The 20,823-nt window shown below is 39.9% G+C and overlaps 1 protein-coding gene across 1 annotated transcript in view; it reads left to right on the top strand.

The window, feature by feature from the left end:
• Nucleotides 1-19,890, top strand: part of UBE2U (ubiquitin conjugating enzyme E2 U) — a 62,883-nt gene extending 42,993 nt beyond the window's left edge. The window contains exons 7-8 of the mRNA XM_055234209.1: nt 13,129-13,223; nt 19,545-19,890. Coding sequence (XP_055090184.1) covers nt 13,129-13,223; nt 19,545-19,729 — 280 coding nt within the window. The 3' untranslated portion in view covers nt 19,730-19,890. The remainder of the gene's footprint in view (nt 1-13,128; nt 13,224-19,544) is intronic.
• The last annotated feature ends 933 nt before the right edge of the window (nt 19,891-20,823 follow it).

Below are 20,823 nucleotides of genomic sequence, written 5' to 3'. Positions count from 1 at the left end.
TTGGCAGCTAGCAAGTTGTCTAAATAAAACTTATCAGTTCTGGTGGTGGTTTACATTCGGTGTCGCTTTAGAAAAGAATATTGCTTCTTGTTTATACCCAGGAGTTATGGAGGGAACCGGAACTAACATGGCTGACTACTTCCTGTATGCCCGGCATTCTCCCTTCATTTCTTAATTCATGTTGGCCAGACTGTGAAGTTGACAGTCACACATGTAAGTGTAACCCACATTAATACCCATCAGCCTCCTTCAAAGCCACAACAAATCAACCTGTACTCCAAGTCAGACCACTTTGCTTGCCTTGTTGACAGCCCAAGACCTGATTGCTAACTTCCTTTTCAATGGATGACCGCTCTTAAGACCCATCCCCCAACCCCTGACGCCCCAGACATTCCGTAAAGGTGGAGATGGATATTATCTCTAGTTTACCAGTGAGAGAAATGGAGGCACAGAGATTAGCGAGTTTTCCTGAGGTTACTGATAAACATAAATTTTATTTGCAAATTAAAACTAAACTGTTTCTTACTTGCCTACTAATATGTACTTATTAAAAGTTAAATTGTTCAGGTAAGTGTAAAAATATTGCCTACCCAATTGCAAGCCCAATCAAGTCTACCTTTTGTGAAAAAGTTGTGTTGTTTCTCAATATTAAATTCTATTATTAAACAATGTTAGTTCTTTTTTTCTTATATGTAAAAAAAGAACATCTGTGCAATATCAAATACCAATAAAAATCTTTCTTATATTTGTAAATCATACTCTGGACTTAGTTGTCCTGTCTTTTAAATTAAGGGACTAATACATATTTTTTCTACATTTCTTTGGTGTCTGATTTTGTGAGCATGTTTTAACTCACAAAAGGTAAGTAATCTTTTTTTTTGGTATACCTATCTTTGATCCCCTTTATGTGGAAAACATTCATGCTGAGTAGATTCTTTTAATATATGTTTGTGCTGTCCTTTCAGGGTTATTGAATTTAAACATGTTTTTTATAAGTTTACTTAATTATATATTTAATACATTTTTAAAGGAGTGCTAGCTTGTTTTATTCCCCAAAATTAAGCCTTGGCTGCCATCTTGTGGTTAACAAGTGAATTAGCATTAGAATGGACACTGCTTGTATTTTTAAATACAGACGTGGGAAAAATTATAAACAAAGGGAGGAAAATCCTTTAGGAAAAAATGACTTTTGCCAAGCAACTATTTAGTCTCTGCTTGGATGTTTTTAGAGATAGGAAGCTTGGGAATTCAAGAAGCATTAAATAGCTCTAATCCTCTTCAGTTCTAGCTTGTATCTAACACCTTTCGATAGTCAACCATTCCAGAACTGGGAAATTATCTCCATTTCATAAAGAAGATGTGCATAAAAGGTTAAAGAAAATTCCCTAAGGTTATATACTTAGTAACAAAGCTGAAATTTAAATGCAGGCCTGCCAGATACCACAAGTCACGCTTTTTTCCTTAGATCAAGCAGGTATCATGTCAGACACTGAGGACCTGGGGATGGCCTTGGGGATTGGTGGAAGGCAGGATTCAAAGGAGGCTATTAGGGCAGAAAAGAAAATATTGCCACTTGTCCTTGGAAACAGCACAAATAAGGCCATTTCTGCTTTGTGAAATTGCCCTTGAAGTCTCAGAAGATAGTTATCATGTCTTTCTCCTACCTCCTCTTACATCTCTTTTTTAGAATAAACACACTCCGTTCTTTCAGCTGATTTTTATGAATTCAGTATTCTTTATTGGTCCCCTCTTATGGATATAATTCATTCCATCAATTTCTCTCTCCAATGTAGCCTCAAAATGTTACCATGGATTTCCGGTTGTAGCACAAAATCCAGTGGAACCACCCCTACTATAAACACCATGGCTTAGGGCTTCTCCCTTCCTCTCTCCTGAAAAAGAGGAATTTTAATATGAGTCACAAACATATATGGTGCTAGTTTAGATGTTCCCCAAATCTTATGTTGATATTTGGTCCCAGTGTTGGAAAATAGGAGGTGTTTGGGACATGGGGGCAGATCCCTTATGAGGAGACTAAAGCCTTCCCTTGAGCAGGGAAGAGGATGGAGGAGTATGGCGGATAAGTAAGTTCTCCATTAGTTCCCGGGAGCGCTAGTTGTTACAAAGAGCTTGGCAGCTGGGAATGGAGGCTCAAGCCTGTAATCCCAGCACTTTGGGAGGCCAAGGCAAGAAGAATGCTTGAAGCCAGTATTTGAGACCAGCCTGTGCAATATAGTGAGACCTCATCTCTACAAAAAATTAAAAAATTAGCCAGGCATAGTGGCACATGCCTGTGGTCCTAGCTAAGTGGGAGGCTGAGGTGAGAGGAACATTTGAGCCCAGTAGGTTGAGGCTGCGGTGAGCCATGGTTGTGCCACTGCACTCCAGCCTGGGTGACAGAGCAAGACCTGTCTCACAAAAAAATAAAAATAAAAATAAAATGAGCTTGGCATTTCTCCTCCCTCTCTTGCCTTCTCTCTCAACTGTGACCTCTGCACACAGCGGCTCCCCTTCACCTCTGCTGTCAGTGGAAGCAGCTTTCACCAGATGCCCAGTCTTCCAGCCAGCAGAATCGTGAGCTAAATAAACCTGTTTTCCTTATAAATTACCCACTCCCAGGTATTTGTAGCAACACTAAATGAACTAAGACAGTTTTAATAGGAGTCACAAATACATATGATTTTTTTTCCTAAGAGAACTTCTTTGGTGTTCTGTTCCCACATTTTAAGGGATTCGCTCTCCCTCTACGGCCTTCCTGCCTCTCCTGTCCCTCTTTCTCTCCCCTCAGCCCCCTTCCCTGTGACCAGAGAAATACGATACATGGGTTGGCTTAGGTCCTGCTCAGGTTGTCTGTCTGAGCAGGGTTGAGGCGGAAGGGCTATATTCCCCAGAGTCATATGAGATTGCATTTTATCAGAAGAAGGCAGGAATGAGAAGGAAGCAAAAGGTTCCTTTAGAAAATGTTACCAAAAGTCAACTTACTAATGGAAGGATACAGTAAGTTTTATTCTTCTTCTTAGACATGTAAAGCTCCTTTTCAAGAACACGTTACAATTTGTGGTGCCCCAATTTATGTGAGAAATTTAAAAATGAACAAGCATTGGGGTTTTTCATTTTACTTTTTTTTTTTTTACTTATTATGACATTTTACTTCACAGTCATTTGATTTGCACTTTTTAGTGACATTAAAAATTTTTGTTTTTATAGTTTGTGGTTTTAATTATATAAAGGCAAATGGTTGAATAAAGAAGGAAATACTGCTTATATAATTTTTTGAAGACAAAGATTTGTCAATAGGGAAGAAAAGGTATAAATCAACTTATGTTGTTTTCTAAAGTCATATTTGCCCTGAGGAAAATAAAATCCTAACTTTTTTTTAAACTTACACAAGCCTCACAAAGAGCTGGAAATCTTGCCAGCTAGAGTGGAGAGACATTATAATTTAACAGATATTGACTAAAATTTAGAAGAGCTATGCTTTATAGTGGGGCCATATTAGGTATCAAACTGATTTTCACAAAAAACTGAACTGTGAGCCAGAATGAAGAACCATCAGATTTAAAGAAACATAACAAAATTTAGCACCTAATAACCTAAAATTTACAATGTCCAGCAACCGATTGAAAAATCACCGGTCGGCCAGGTGCAGTGGCTCACGCCTGTTAGTTATCCCAGCACTTTGGGAAGACAGGGTGGCCAGATCACCTGAGGTAAGGAGTTTGAAACCAGCCTGGCCAACATGGCAAAACCCTGTCTCTACTAAAAATACAAAAAAATTAGCCAGGCTCAGTGGTGGGCACCTGTAATCCCAGCTACTCGGGAGGCTGAAGCAGGGGAATTGCTTGAACCCGGGAGGCGGAGGTTGCAGTGAGCTGAGATCATGCCATTGCACTCCAGCCTGGGAGACAGAGTGAGACTCTGTCTCAAAAAAAAAAAAAAAATCACCAGTCATACAAATAAACAGAAAAATATGACCCATAACCAAAAGAAATTAAATCAATACAAATAGATCCATAAGTGATAGAGAGGATAGAATTAACAGATACAGACTTTAAAGCAACTACTATATACCTTATAAAATATACTCAAGTATCTAAAGAAAAACATCAATATGATGAAAGAAATGGAAGATACACCAGTGGAATATCTAGAGATAAAAATAAATCAAATATTTAAAAATATATATACTTAATGGGAAGAACAGCAAGTTAGACACTGCAGAAGAAATGACTCATGAACTTGAAAGTATAGCAATGTAATCTCTTTAAAAAAAGATAGAAAAAAGAACTGAAAAGAAACAAAAGAGCCTCAGTGAGCTGTGGGACAATATCAAGTGGTAGAAGATACATATAAATGGTGTTCCAGAGGAGGGGAGAGAAAAAATATTTGAAGAAATAATTATGACTGAAAATTTTCCAAATTTGATGAAGTCTGCAAATTCACAGACCAAGAAGTTCAATGAATCCCAAGAAACAGAAATATAAAGAAGCCATACCAAAGCACATCATAATCAAATTGTTGAAACTCAGAAATGAAGAGAAAAATCTTAAAAGTAGCAAAGGATAAAAAGAAACCCCACATGTTATACATAAAGGAGCAAAGATAAGAATAGCCAAAAACTTCATGTCAGAAGCCTCGCAAGTCAAAATATAATAAATGACAACTTCAAAGTGCTTGAAAGAAATTATTAAACATAGAATTTTATAATCAGTGAAAAGATCTCTCTAAAATGAAGGTAAAATAAAAACTTTTTTTGACCAATAAATCCAACCACATAGTTGAAATGAACAAATTTCTTGAAAGGCCACATCTACCAAGGCTCACTTAAAAAGAGATGGATAACCTGAGTAATCCTTTATCTAATAAAGGAATTTATAGTTAAAAGCCTTCACACGAAGACAACTTTAAACCCAGATGGCTTCACTGGAGAATTTTCCCACACATTTAAGGAAAACATGAGTGTACACAAACTCGGAGACATTTCCCAGCACATGTTACAGGGTCAGCATTACCTCAATTACAAAACCAAAGACAGTATATGAAAACTACAGATAATACGCCTCACAGACATACATGCAAAAATTTTAGTATATTTAATCTAAATATATATATAACATATATAATATAGTTTTAAAATGTGTTAGATTTTTTTGAATGTTAAATCAAGGTTACATTCCTGATATAAACTATACTTGGTCAGGATTAATTATGATAAATAATTACAACTAGTTATGATAATTCATCATGACTATATGGAGTTTATACTAGAAATGTAACCTTGGTTTAACATTTGAAAATTTCAAACAATGTAAATTAGTATAAGAAAGAAGAACCATATGACCCTCTCAATAGATGGAAAGAAATTCAGTATCCATTCCTGATTTACAAAAGAAAAAAACTCAGAGCAGCGAGTGAATTTGGCACCTCCAAGTGAAGTATCCAGGTTCTCACATTGGGACTGACTAGGCAATCAGTTCAACCCACGGAGAGCAAAGAAAAGCAGGGTGAGGCAAGAGCCCACCCAGGAGCGGCATGAAGCCAACAAAATCCCCACCCCAAGACAAGGGAGGCAGTGAGTGAGTGTGTGACCCTGCCCAGGAAACCATGCTTCTCCCATGGATCTTTGCAGCTTACAGATCAGGAGATCCCCTCATGAGCCCTTGCTACCAGGGCCTCGGGTCCAATATACAGAGCTATGTGTAATCTCAGCAGAACAGCCGCGCACACACACAGAGACCCACGTATTTTACATAATCTGGTCCTAGAATCCCCCAGTGAGGCACCAGATCCATCCATACATTCCCCTAGGAAGGGGGCTGAATCCAGAGAGCCAAGCAGCACTATCCTGAGGGCCCCACTTTCACAGCACCTCATAAGTTGGGGCCCACTAGCTTGGAGCTCCATCCAACCAGCAGCAACAGGCTGAGTGTGCTTAAGACAGAAGGGAGTTCCTGGGGGAAAAGGTGGTCACCATTTCTGCAGTCCTCTTGACTCAGCGCTCCAGCCTGCCAGCTCTGGAGAGTCCAGGCATTCCAGACGAGGAGGGGGTCTCCCCACCAACACAACACACCTGCTTTGCCAGACTGCCCCGACTGCTTCTTTAAGTGAGATCCTAGTCCATTCCTTTTCCTTACCTCCTGTAGGGGGCCTTCAGTCACTCTAGCCAGGCTTATATGGACAGAACTCTGATCTCACCCTGGGATGGAGCTTCTGAGGGGAGGGGTGGCCACCATCTCTGTGGTTCAGTTGACTCAGCTGTTCCAGCCTGCTGGCTCTGGAGAGGCCAGGTGGTCTGGACGAGGAAGGGTCCCCCCCAGTGCAGCACATCTTCTCTACTAACAAGCAGCCAGATGGCTTCTGTAAGTGGGTCCCTGATCCTGTTCCTCCTGACCGGGTGAGACCTTCCAATAGGGGTCTCCAGACACCTCCTACAGGAGTGTTTGGGCCAGCAATAGGTCAGTACCCCTCTAGGATGGAGCTTCCAGAGAAAGGAACAGGCTGCCATCTTTGCTGTTTTGCAGACTGCACTGGTGATACTTCCAAGTACAGGAAAAGCAGAGGCAACTAGGTTCTGGAGTGGACCCCCAGCAAACCACAGCAGCCCTACATTTGCTAACAGTCAGTGGCCTACCTGTTAAAAGAAAAACAAACAAGCAGAAAGCAACAACAACAACAACAAAGATCCCACAAAAACCTCATTCAAAGGTCAGCAACCTCAAAGATTGAAGGTAGATTGAGCCCATAAACATGAGAAAAAGTCAATACAAAAATGCTGAAAACTCAAAAAGCCAGCATGTCTCTTCTCCTCCAAATGACTGCAACACCTTTCCAGCAAGGGTACAGAACTGGGCTGAGGCTGAGATGGTTGAATTGACAGAAGTAGGCTTCAGAAGGTGGGTAATAACAAACTTCACTGAGCTAAAGGAACAGGTTGTAAACCAATGCAAAGAAGCTGAGAATCATGATAAAACAATACAGAAGCTGATAACCAGAATATCCAGTTTAGAGAGGAACATAACCAACCTGATGGAGCTGAAAAACACAACCTTAGAACTTCACAATGCAATCACAAGTATCAATAGCAGAATAGATCAAGTGGAGGGTAGAATTTCAGAGCTTGAAGACTATCTTTCTGAAATAAGATAGGCAGACAAAAATAGAGAAAAAAGAATGAACAGGAATGAACAAAACCTCCGAGATATATGGGATTATGTAAGGACACCAAACCTACAGCTGATTGGGGTAACTGAAAGAGACGGGGAGAATGGAACCAAGTTGGAAAACATATTTCAGGATATCATCCAGGAGAACTTCCCCAACCTGGCAAGACAGGCAAATATTCAAATTCAGGAAATCGAGAGAAGCCCAGTAAGATACTCCGCAAGAAGATCAACCCCAAGACACATAATCATCAGATTCTCCGAGGTCGAAATGAAGGAAAAAATGTTAAGGGAAGACAGAGAGAAAGGCCAAGGCACCTGTAGGGAAGCCCATCAGACTAACAGTGGACCTCTCAGCAGAAACCCTACAAACTGGAAGAGATTGGGGACCAATAGTCAACATTTTTAAAGAAAAGAATTTCCAACCTAGAATTTCATATCTGCCTAAACTAACCTTTATAAGTGAAGGAGAAACAAGATCCTTTTCAGACAAGCAAATGCTGAGGGAATTCATCACCACCAGGCCTGCCTTGCAAGAACTCCTGAAGGAAGCACTAAATATGGAAAGGAAAAATCATTACCAGCCACTACAAAAACATACTGAAGTACACAGACCAGTGACACTATGAAGCAACCACATAAACAAGTCTGCAAAATAACCAGCTAGCATCGTGATGACAGGGTCAAAATCACACATAACAATACTAATCTTAAATGCAAATATGCTAAACGCCCCAAATAGAAGACATAGAGTGGCAAGCTGAATAAAGAGCCAAGACCCATCGGTATGCTCTATTCAAGAGACCCATCTCACATGCACAGATACACATAGGCTCAAAATAAAGGGATGGAGGAAAACTTACCAAGCAAATGGAAAACAGAAAAAGGCAATGGTTGCAATCCTAGTTTCTGAAAACAGACTTTAAACCAACAAAGATCAAAGGACAAAGAAGGGCATTACACAATGGTAAAGGGTTCAATTTGACAACAAGAGCTAACTATCCTAAATATATATGCACCCAGCACAGGAGCACCCAGATTCATAAAGCAAGTTCTTAGAGGCCTACAAAGAGACTTAGACTCTCACACAGTAATAGTGGGAGACTTTAACACCCCACTGGGAATATTAGACATATCATCAAGACAGAAAAAAGACAAAGATATTCAATACCCGAATTCAGCTCTGGGTCAGGTGGACCTAATAGATATCTACACAACTCTCCACCCAAAAACAAGAAAATATACATTGTTCTCATTGCCATACAGCACTTACTCTAAAATTCATCGCATAATCGGAAGTAAAACACTCAGCAAATGCAAAAGAACTGAAGTCATAACAGACTCTCAGACCACAGCACAATCAAATTAGAACTCAAGATTAAGAAATTCACTCAAAACCACACAACTAAATGGAAATTGAACAACCTGCTCCTGAAATTGAACAACGTGCTCTTGAATGACTCCTGGGTAAATAATGAAATTAAGGGAGAAATCAAGAAATTACTTGAAAGAAATAAGAACCAAGAGATGATGTACCAGAGTCTCTGGGATATAGCTAAAGTGGTGTTGAGAGGGAAATTTATAGCACTAAATGCCCACATCAAAAAGCTAGAAAGATCTCAAGTTAACAATCTAATCACAACTAAAAGAACTAGAGAACCAAGAGCAAACAAACCCCAAAGCTAATAGAAGACAAGAAATCACCAAGATCAGAGTGGAACTGAATGAGATAGAGACACAAAAATCCCTTAATAAAATCAACAAATTCAGGAGCTGTGTTTTTGAAAAAAAATTAATAAAATAGACCACTAGCTAGACTAATAAAGGAGAAAAGAGACAAGAATCAAATAAACACAGTCAGAAATGATAAGGGAGATATCACCACTGACCCCACAGAAATACAAACAACCACCAGAGAATACTATAAACACCTCTATGCACATAAACTGGAAAATCTAGAAGAAATGGATAAATTTCTGGACACACACACCTTCCCAAGACTGAACCGGGAAGAAATCGAATCCCTGAATTGACCAATAATGAGTTCTGAAATTGAGGCAATAATAGCCTACCAACCAAAAAAAAAACCTCAGAACCAGACAGGTTCACAGCTGAATTCTACTAGAGGTACAGAGAAGAGCTGGTACCATTTCTACTGAAACTATTCCAAAAGAAATGGAAAAGAAGAGACTCCTCCTTAACTCATTTTATGAGGTCAGCATCATCCTGATACCAAAACCTGGCAGAGATACAACAAGAAACAAGAAAACTTCAGGCCAATATCCCTGATGAACATTGACGCAAAAATCCTCAATAAAATACTGGCCAACTGAATCTAGCAGCACATCAAAAAACTTACCCACCATGATCCAGTTGGCTTCATCCTTAGGATGCAAGGTTGGCTCAACATACACAGATCAATAAATGTGATTTATCACATAAATAGAACTACTGAATAAGCAAAAGCTGGAAGCATTCCCCTTGAAAACCATCACAAGACAAGGATGCCCTCTCTCACCACTCCTTTTCAACATAGTATTGGACGTTCTGGCCAGGGCAATTAGGCAAGAGAAAGAAATAAAGGGTATTCAAATAGGAAGAAAGGAAGTTATCTTCAAATCATCTTTGTTTGCCGATGACATGATCCTATGTCTAGAAAACCCCATCGTCTCAGCCCAAAAGCTTCTTAAGCTGATGAGCAACTTCAGCAAAGTCTCAGGATACAAAATCAATGTGCAAAAATTGCTATTATTCCTATACACCAATCAACAGGCAAGCAGAGTGCCAAATCATGAATGAACTCCCATTCACAATTGCTACAAAAAGAATAAAATACCTAGGAATACAGCTAACGAGGGAAGTGAAGGACCTCTTCACAGAGAACCACAAACTACTGCTCAAAAAAATCAGAGGACACAAACAAATGGAAAAACATTCCATGCTCATGGATGGACAGAATCAATACTGTGAAAAATGGCCATACTGCCCAAAGTGATTTATAGATTCAATGCTATTCCCATTAAACTACCATTGACATTCTTCACAGAATTAGAAGAAACTATTTTAAAATTTGTATGGACCAAAAAAGAACCCAAGTAGCCAAGACAATCCTAAGCAAAAAGAACAAAGCTGGAGGCCTCATGCTACCCAACTTCAAACTACACTGCAAGGCTACTGTAACCAAAACAGCATGATACTACTAAAAGAACAGAGACATAGACCAATGGAACAGAATAGAGAACTCAGAAATAAGACCACACACCTACAACTGTCTGATCTTCAACAAACCTGACAAAAAACAAGCAATGGGGAAAGGATTCCCTATTTAATAAATGGTGCTGGGAAAACTGGCTAGCCATATGCAGAAAATTGAAAGTGGACCCCTTCCTTCCACCTTACACAAAAATTAACTCAAGATGGATTAGAGACTTAAATGTAAAACTCAAAACTATAAAAACCCTAGATGAAAATCTAGGCAATACCATTCAGGACATAGGCATGGGCAAAGATTTCATGATGAAAATGCCAAAAGCAATTGCAACAAAAACAAAAATTGACAAATGGGATCTAATTAAAGAGCCTCTGCATAGCAAAATAAACTATCATCAGAGTGAACAGACAACCTAAAGAAAGGGAGAAAAATTTTGCCATCTATCCATCTGACATCTATCCAGCATCTACAAGGAACTTAAACAAATTTACAAGAAAAAAAAACATTAAAAAATGGGCAAAGGACATGAACAGAAGCTTCTCAAAAGAAGATGTACATGGGGCCAACAAACATGAAAAAAAGTTCAACTTGATTGATCATTGGAGAAATGTAAATCATCTCTTAATGCTATCCCTCCCCTTTCCCCCACCCCCCCACCCCCGACAGGCCCCAGTGTGTGATGTTCCCTTTCCTGTGTCCATGTGTTCTCATTGTTCAGCTCCCACTTATGAGTGAAAACATGCGGTGTTTGGTTTTCTGTCCTTGTGATAGTTTGCTCAGAATGATGGTTTCCAGATTTATCCATGTCCCTGCAAAGGACATGAACTCATCCTTTTTTATGGTTGCATAGTATTCCATGGTATATATGTGCCACATTTTCTTAATCTAGTCTATCATTGATGGACATTTGGGTTGGTTCCAAGTCTTTGCTATTGTGAATAGTGCCACAATAAACATACGTGTACATGTGTCTTTATAGTAGCATGATTTATAATCCTTTGAGTATATACCCAGTAATGGGAGGGCTGGGTCAAATGGTATTTCTAGTTCTAGATCCTTGAGGAATCGCCACACTGTCTTCCACAATGGTTGAACTAGTTTACACTCCCACCAACAGTGTAAAAGCGTTTCTATTTCCCCACATCCTCTCCAACATCTGTTGTTTCCTGACTTTTTAATGATTGCCATTCTAACTGGTGTGAGATGGTATCTCATTGTGGTTTTGATTTGCATTTCTCTGATGGCCAGTGATGATGAGCATTTTTTCATGTGTCTGTTGGCTGCATAAATGTCTTCTTTTGAGAAGTGTCTGTTCATATGCTTTGCCCACTTTTTGATGGGGTTGTTTGTTTTTTTCTTGTAAATTTGTTTAAGTTCTTTGTAGATTCTGGATATTACCCCTTTGTCAGAAGGGTAGGTTGCAAAAATTTTCTCCCATTCTGTAGGTTGCCTATTCACTGTGATGATAGTTTCTTTTGCTGTGCAGAAGCTCTTTAGTTTAATTAGATCCCATTTGTCAATTTTGGCTTTTGTTGCCATTGCTTTTGGTGTTTTAGTCATGAAGTCCTTGCCCATGCCTATGTCTGGAATGGTATTGCCTAGGTTTTCTTCTAGGGTTTTTATGGTTTTAGGTCTAACATTTAAGTCTTTAATTCATCTCAAATTAATTTTTGTATAAGATGTAAGGAAGGGATCCAGTTTCAACTTTCTACATATGGCTAGCCAGTTTTCCCAGCACCATTTATTAAATAGGGAATCCTTTCCCCATTTCTTGTTTTTGACAAAAACATTTCTATGCCACTTACTTTTCTTCAAGAAAACTTTGTTGCCAAAAGTTTTCTTTTCATCATGTATCCCAAAAAGTAGTCGTCCCCCAAAATAATTTTGTAAAATTTTTCATTTCCATATGTAAACTCTTTCTCCAAGGAAATGCTCTAATAGCTTGACTTGGGCTCATTGATGTCTCTCATAAGCCTGTTGTTTTATCCAGGATGAGTCATTAATTTTTCTGATAGAATTTCTCCCTTGTGTAGTGGGTTGAATCATGTCCCCACAAAACAAACACCTGTCCCCCCAGAACCTCAGCATATGACTTTATTTCAAAATAGGGTCTTTGCAGATATAAATAGTAATTAGTTAAGATGAGGCTATACTAGATTTAGGTGGACCCTGAGTCCAATGACTGTTGTCCTTATAAGAGGAGCAGAACTACAGAGACCCACATGGAAAAGGTCATGTGACATTGCAGGCAGAGACTGGAGTGATGCAGCTATAAGCCATACAACGTAAAGGATTGCTAACAGCCAGCAGAAGCTGGGAAGAGGCAATAGAAGATTCTTCCCTAGGGCTTTCTGAGGGAGGGAGGCCCTGCTGCCACCTTGATCCCCAACATCTAGCCTCCAGAACTATGAGAGAATACATTTCTATTATTTTAAGTCATCAAGTTTGTGGTCATTTGTTAAGGTGGCCCAAGGAAACTAATATACCTTGCTATACCACATGAGGTTTTTATTACTTTTACAATAGTAAACTTATGTCATATTCATTTGCTTTCCCAACTTCTGTTGTAAAGCACATATTGAAATAATTTTACTTTACCATTAAATTAGTCAACACTCAGAATGGTTCCATATTCAAAGCCTATTGTTCTACTTTTATGTTTCATTTCATTTGTTTCACTTATTTTTCTCAGAAGTAAATATACCTTTACCAAAATTCATTTGGGAATTTAGTTAATTTTTCTTTCTCTCTTTCTAGGTATTCTGTTATCAAGTGTTGGCTTGCTAGAAAAAATAGAATGCCTCATGAAGTCAATCACTCAATGGAAGAAATTAAGCTCTGCCCAACTCTAAGTAAATCGACTCACTCTATTTGTTTTGCTTTTATAACTAACATATTATGCATAATATGCATAACTTTAAACTTTTTTCCATTTAAATAAGTTGGAATATATGAGGGCTAATCCTTGTGTTCTCCTTTTAAGGTTGCTTTAACTTTTTCTGACTTTCCAAATTAATTTGGTAAATTACTCACATAGGAATTGGAACTTTGACAGAATTGAGTTACTTATATTTTCAAGCTTACTACCCTTTAATAGGTTGATATACAATTTGAAATTTTAAGGCTAAGTTTCAAAATATGAAAAAGCAGCCAAAACACACAGAGCACGAATAAACTGATCCCTGAAACTCATTGTATATTCAAAGATATATGCAATATGGCTGAAAAGAAAGACAATGCTGAGTTGTTTTTCGTGCTCTTTTAATAATTACCGTTTACTTGTTGGGATAGGTTGAGAGTGAGTCTTCAGCAGGGAGAGCTGGTAACTTACCATGGAAGTCAGCTGGTATAGAGGGGAAAGCATGACATTTGGGGATAGAGAACTTAGGTTCAGATTCCAGTTCTGTGCTATTATGGAAAGGTCACTCAACCTCTGAACTTAGTTTTTTTCATCCTCAGCTAGTACTGTGTATGTGGAAGATGTTCAACAAATCCTAGTTGCTAAAATTCTGCCCTTACTCACAGGATTCTTATGACTAAGTGACTCCATGTATAGACAATTTCTTTGTGAACGGAAAAGTACAAAAAAAAGTAGTTGCTGTTTTTTCCTGTCACCTGGCCACTAAACATAACAGCATATAAATGCCAGGCACAGGCAATCACCTTTATTCAGTGATTCTCCAAGGGCCCTGCCCCCATATCTCCAAGTTTCTTTTCCCTGCTCAGTATCCACCTCTCTCCCTCCTAACTGTTTGGTGTGCCACGCAGATTTCCTCCTCTGTATTATCAGCCTCAGCCTTCTCCATTCAACTCTGCCTTCTTCCAGATTTCAGGGTACCTGTGAGGTAGGAAATGTTGCCATCTCCAGCCTTGCTCTTTGCTTTCTCCATGATTTCCCTACTCCTCTCTGCAACCTCTGTCTTTCAACATCCCCACCATCTTCACCAGTGGAAGAGATCACTTGGTTAAGTTGATGTGATTACAGTAATTTCTGTCTGTGCTTTGTCAGACTGGTGACAAAGCTATGTCTCTATAGCTCAGCTCTGCTTATGTTTTTACCAGGTCTAAAATACTTTGTTTCCCATTTTCCTTCAGGATAAAATTTAGACTGTTTGACACAGAAAATCCTTAATGCTCTAATACTTGTCTCTGTCTTTGCAGTGACATTCCCTCCCTCTCCCCTTCACAACCTAAATGCTACACTAAGCTAGTGGGTCATGATTGTTTGTTCCCTACCTCATTTCATAAAAAAATTTGAGCAGTACACCATGTTTCTCATACCCCTACTCTAAATGCTCTTCTCTCCCCTTCTTTACTTTCTAATGCCTATCCATCCTTTGAGATTCAGTTCGGGTATTACCTTTTTTAGGAAACTTTCTTTGTGGGTTATCATAGCACTTCTACCATAGCCGTATCATGCTGTATTTGTTTTCTATTGCTGTGTCACAAATTAGCACACATTGAATGGTTGAAAACAACATACATTTATTATGTTACTGTTTTACTGTTTCTGTGGGCCTGGAGTACAGGCACGGCTTAGCTGAATCCTCTGCTTAAGGTCTCAGAAAGCTGCAATCAAGGCTTTGGCTGGGCTGCATTCTCATCCTAGTGGGTTGAATGGGGGAGGAATCTGCTTCCCAGCCCAGCGAGGTTGTCAACAGAATTCATTTTCTTCTGTCTTTAGGAGTGAGGGCCCTGGCTTCTGGCTGAGTATATGCTGGAGGCCTCCCTCAGCTGCTGAGGGCTGCACACAGCTCCTTGCCATGTGCGCTCTCCCAGCCTGGCCTCCTACTTTATCCAGCAAGAGTCTTTAGCGCAAGTCTGATAGCAAGATGGAGTCGTATGTGATGTAGCATAATCATGCGAGTGAGACATTATCACTTGCATCCTGTTTTATTGGTTAGAAGTCGCGGGTCCTATCCACACTCAGAAGGGAGGAGTTTACACTAAGGTGTAAATACCAGGATGCAGGGATTCTGGGGGCCATCTTGGAGTCTGTCCGGCACACATACTGTGTTATCACTCTCTCTACTGCCTGTCTCCTTTGAAAAAGAGTGAGATTCTTGAGGGAAGGGACTGCTCACCTCCCAGTCTTCCACAGCACAGTGGTTGGCACACAGTAGCTATCAATGAGTAAGTCAATAGTAGGATGAAGTAAAATTGTCATGTTTTTATCTGCCTTGTGATTTGGGGGAAAAAAAGGTGCAAATCCATGATAAGTGGGAAAAAGGCAAGCTGGAAGAGATAGCATTTTAAGTTTAATGTCCAGAAACTGGTTAGCTCTCCAGTGCTGAGCCTTGATCTCTTTAATCGTGGAATAGACTCTTCTTTCTGTCCACTCTGGAAGAAACTATACCTGAGAGGCTGTGGTAAATTTGATTATTGTTCAGAAATATTCATTCCTGCTCCACCTACATGAACAAAATGTATTTCCTTGTGCCTTGACTTCGAGCTTTTCCCTGTGACCTGTTTTCATCAGTGGAATATTAGTGGGTGCAGTGTGCCCCCAGGGTTTGGAAAGGGTTTGCATGATTTGGCTTGCTCTTTTTCTCTTCTGCCATCATCACAAGAGCGTGCCTGGACTGGCCCTCTGATCACAGAGAAAGATTCAAGGCATAGATCTGAGCTTGCCCACCCACGTTTCCCGGCCATTCCCCAGCCAAAGAAGCCAACCACCTATTGACCTGCTGACATGTGACCAAAACAAATACTTACTGCTGTATGTCACTAAGATTTTGTGGTTTATTATGTAGCAAGAGAGTTATTATGTAGCGAGAGTGAACTTACATAGGATATCAAAGGGAAGTATGACTCAGAAAAGGAAAGAACTGTGTGTCCCTCTTTTGCAGAGAACGATGGCATGTCATAGTTTGCCAGTGGGAGAAACTCACCAGAGATTTGGCAGGTGAGAAGGAAGTCGAGGCGATTATGCTTGGGAAGTTGTTCATATCAGGCATGGCGGGTTCCTCAGATATGGCATTTTCACACAACTCTCCACAGCCTCACTTCACAGACATGGTGGCTGCACAAATATCCCCATGAACTCATCGTTTTTGTCCCACTTTGGGTGGCTAAATGTGTGCAGCTTCTTGTACTCCATGAGCTCCTGGTTTCCCACTCATGTCAGTGCATCAGGCTAAAGTGGGTCATGACAGTTTTTTCAATTCTCCAGCTGTAGCTTCCAGATCTTCACTCCCCTGAGTCCTCCCACAGCTGCATAATCCACATTCCTGTGTTAGACTCTCACTCTTGTATTACTTGTAGTGGCTCTGTTTTCCTAACTGAACCCAGGCTGAAAACAGGACTGAATAGAAATAAACCATTTGGCCATCATCAGAGCCCATCAGTCAGCACAGATTTTAATATCTTTATTAGCTAAACTATTTTCAGATTAAAAATAAATTATCAGAGGCAGAGTTTCCATGATCCAACCCAAGAAAGGCATGGAAAATATAGGGCAGTTAGAATTTGTGCTTCCATAACTTATTTTGTTAACATAGTAACAAAATCCCCACCTTTATTACTGATTCCAACCACCAAATCCAAGATGTCTCAGAGGGATTTATAATGCTTAAGATTTCCTGGAGGAGAGAAATTCAAAATAATATATTTTTTTATGTTCTAAAGAAACATTTCTATATTCATTTTGCATTATAGTCTGCTGATCTCGCCAGGTTTCTTTTTATGCTTCCTAGGAGTTTTTAACAGGGCAGGAACTAAGAGGACAAATAGTCAAGGTGGTTGATTCCCAACTTTCATTCCACGCCAGCAACCCACGTCAGCCAATCATGGTGATCCCATTTCCCTTCCCAGTAACTAGTTTAGAAATGGGGTGGGGCGCAGTGGCTCACGCCTGTAATCCCAACACTTTGGGAGGCCAAGGTGGGCGGATCACCTGAGGTCAGGAGTTTGTGACCAGCCTGGCCAACACGGTAAAACCCCATCCCTACTAAAAAAAAATTAGCTGGGCATGGTGGTGAACGCCTGTAGTCCCAGTTACTTGGGAGGCTGAAGTGGGAGGATCACTTGATCCCAGGAGACAGAGGTTGCAGTGATCTGAGAGCACGCCACCGCACTCCAGCCTGGACAACGGGAGTGAAACCCTGCCTCAAAAAAAAAAAAAAAATTAAATTAAATTAAAATAAAAGAAATGGCATGTGACAGGATCCCGCTTGAGGGGAAATATGCTGGGTGCTTCAGGGGATGGTTTTCCCGTCCACTCTTAAAAATGAGATCTTGGTGAGAAGACCACTTTTTCCTCTGCATGTTGCTGTGTCCAGTGTGGTTACTAGAATGGCCGTAGCTCTCATGCTATGCACCTGAAGATGAAGACAACACCTCAGTTAGCAAAGCAAGCAGTAAGAAGAACTGTGTCCTTCGTGACATTGTGGAGTCACTGCAACCTTCAATCCTGCTCTCCACTCTGGCTTTTCTCTTATGTGAGATAAAACACTCTCCTATTGTTTAAACTGGGTTGACTTGGCTTTATATTTCTTGTAATCAAAAGCATGTGGAGTCAGAAAGGCCCAAACATGGCTAGAAAGAACTGGAGTTAGTCCATTAATATATGTTCATGGAAAATAAAGTAGACGCTTTTCTCAAGGCACAGACAGAATTTAGTTTTAAATTAATTACAACCAAATATTAGTATCGAAAGTACAAAAAATTAAAAATCACTGTGGGCCTCAGGATAACCATAGAATAATGGTGACTGTGTAAACTCAAATCTCTCTGTGTATCTTTCTCTCTTTGTTTTGTTTTGAGATGGAGTCTCACTCTGTCACCCAGGCTGGAGTGCAGTGGGTCAATCTCAGCTCACTGCAACCTCTGCCTTCCGGGTTCAAGCGAGTCTCCTGCCTCAGCCTCCAGAGCAGCTGAGATTACAGGCTCCTGCCACCACATCCAGCTAATTTTTGTATTTTAGTAGAGACAGGGTTTCACCATGTTGGGCAGGCTGGTCTCCAACCCCTGACCTCAAGTGATCTACCTGCCTTGGCTTCCCAAAATGCTGGGATTACAGGTGTAAGCCACCATGCCCGGTCTGTCTGTGTATCTTTGTATAAACCAGACAGAAGGAAAACAGGTCACTTGTAGCCCATGTCAGTAACATTAGAAGACAACAAATATTGCAGGGTTTATTTCATATGTAAGTGAGGGAAATAAACATATGAGGCAAACAAAATTTGTCCTGGAACCCATAATTGGCAGTGAATCCGGTGACAACTAGGAAAAAGGGAAGAGAATGCAGTGAGATTTTAGAGTTAACAGAACATAAATAGTACCAGCTAGAGTTCATCTCCAGAAAGCAAGGTCCCCATGCTGTGTGGAAATACAGATCCAGAAATATAGACATTATAGCTATATTCTCCTTTTGAAGAGTATAATCAGTTTATTTCCCTGTTTACAAGGCCTATAAGATAAAGATGAAAGTCCTTTGCATGACATATGAGGCTTTCCTGATCTGGCTTCAGCCTCTCTTCCAGCTCCACGAAACTTTCTTTTGGATAGACAGATCTTGTTCGAGTCTTGTTATTAGCTGGATATCTTTGGTCAAGTTACTACTATAGGTCGCTCAGCCTCAGTTTCCTCATCTGTAAAATAAGAATAATAATACCTGCCCGTCACAAGGGTTGTGTCTGAGTTAAATAATATTATAGCTGTCGACTGCTTCGCACTGCACCTGGCACAGTGGAAGTGCGGGAGAATCCATTCTGATCACCCCTAACCCTGTCAAGTCCTCTCATACCTTTGTGCTTATATGATATGTGCTATTTCTTCCATCTAACGTGTTCTGACCTCCCTTCTCTGTCTAACAAACTGGTCTTCTTGTTTCAAAGTCCGCGTCTGTTTTCACTTAGACATAGTGATTCCCTCCCTGTGCTCCCAAAGCAGCTTTTCCCTTGAGCATCAACTGGCCCTTAGCAGAGACCCAGTAAATATATATGCTAAATGAATGAACTAACAAAGCATCAAAAGATTGAGCAAGATGGAAAGAATGATTTTTGACAAATAAAGTTGCTGATAAAACATGAAGTTTAGAAAGTGTGAAAAAGGTTGCTCACATTCATTCATATGGTCTTTGGCATTGTCCTTCAAATGCAGGAACACTTCTCTTTTCATTGTTTTTCTTGTTATGTTCATTAAATTTCTATTTTTTATAATTCCCACCACAGATGAAATTTTTCTTGAGTCACCAACTGCAATAAATAGCATCACAGACATTTATGAAACAGAAGAGGAGGGGTGGAAGAGTGACACTTCATTATGTGAAAATGACACAGATGAGCCCAGGGAAGAGGAAGTGGAAGATCTGATCTCCTGGACCAACACTCTCAATACAAATACTTTAGAAGATTAAGCAGAACATTATCAGATTCAAAAAATAAACAGCCTCCGCCATAGCCGAGCGTTGTGGAGCAATTTTGGAAGACTCTGAGAACTTGGATTTCATTTTTTTTCAAGTTGTTCTCACCCGCTCACTGCAAGTACAAATTAGAAATATAAGTACAAATCAGTAAAGATGTTACTTTGACTTTTTTGAGTGCTACTTCTTTAGAACGAAGTTACCGAAGTTACCAAAGTTAGGGGTGTTCATTGCCATATGCCAATCAATGGTGTGACACTCCCACAGTTGTAAGGCTACTGGACACAAGTTTTTGCAGGCAGAGAATGGGTCAGAAAGAAGCTGGGATAGGAGGGGAGCAATTAAGAGCTTCAGAGGCTGGACATGACCCCAAGTAGCGGGATCTATACGTGGACCTACACTTGCCTAGTTTCTTGTCTTCTTTCCTCCATATTCAAGGAATGAGATGTCGCTATTTACTAATGTTTCTCTTCTGTTTTATCCCAGAGTACATGCCATTTTCTCTTCAACTTTGACCTTCTATCTCCTCATATTCTTATAACTTTATTTTCTCTGTCTCTTTTTGCCATGTTGTCTCAACCTATACATATGCTTGGGTCTCTCCTATTCTAAAATATATCTCTGCCTTTGACCCGCATCTCTGCTTACCTCACCAGTATTCACTCATTTTTCTCAGTCAGATTTATTGATCTGCCTTCCGGGTTCAATATTTAGCTAAATACTTAGCTAGCCAGGAAAGTGTCAAGAGACCAGATGCATGTAGTAGAGCTTTCTGGTGGCACATGCCCATAGTCCTAGCTACTCAGGAGGCTGTGGTGGGAGGATTGCTTGAGCCTGGGAGATCGAGGCTGCAGTGATCTGTGATCATGTCACTGCACTCCACTCTGGGCAACAGAGCAAGACCTTGTCTCAAAAAAAACAAAACAGAACAAACACACCTAGGTTTCTATGGTTGTTGAGAAAAACCAAATAAATGCATTAATACATTAATATTTATGAAGTGCTAATAATAGCGCCTGGCCTATAGTAAGCACTATATTTGTGTTTGATCAAATAAAAAACAAAATTTACTTCTATTTAGTTAATTG

This window comes from Symphalangus syndactylus, chromosome 19 (assembly GCF_028878055.3).
Source record: "Symphalangus syndactylus isolate Jambi chromosome 19, NHGRI_mSymSyn1-v2.1_pri, whole genome shotgun sequence".
NCBI classification, from domain to species: domain Eukaryota; kingdom Metazoa; phylum Chordata; class Mammalia; order Primates; family Hylobatidae; genus Symphalangus; species Symphalangus syndactylus.
This window is presented reverse-complemented; position numbering and strand designations above follow the sequence as displayed.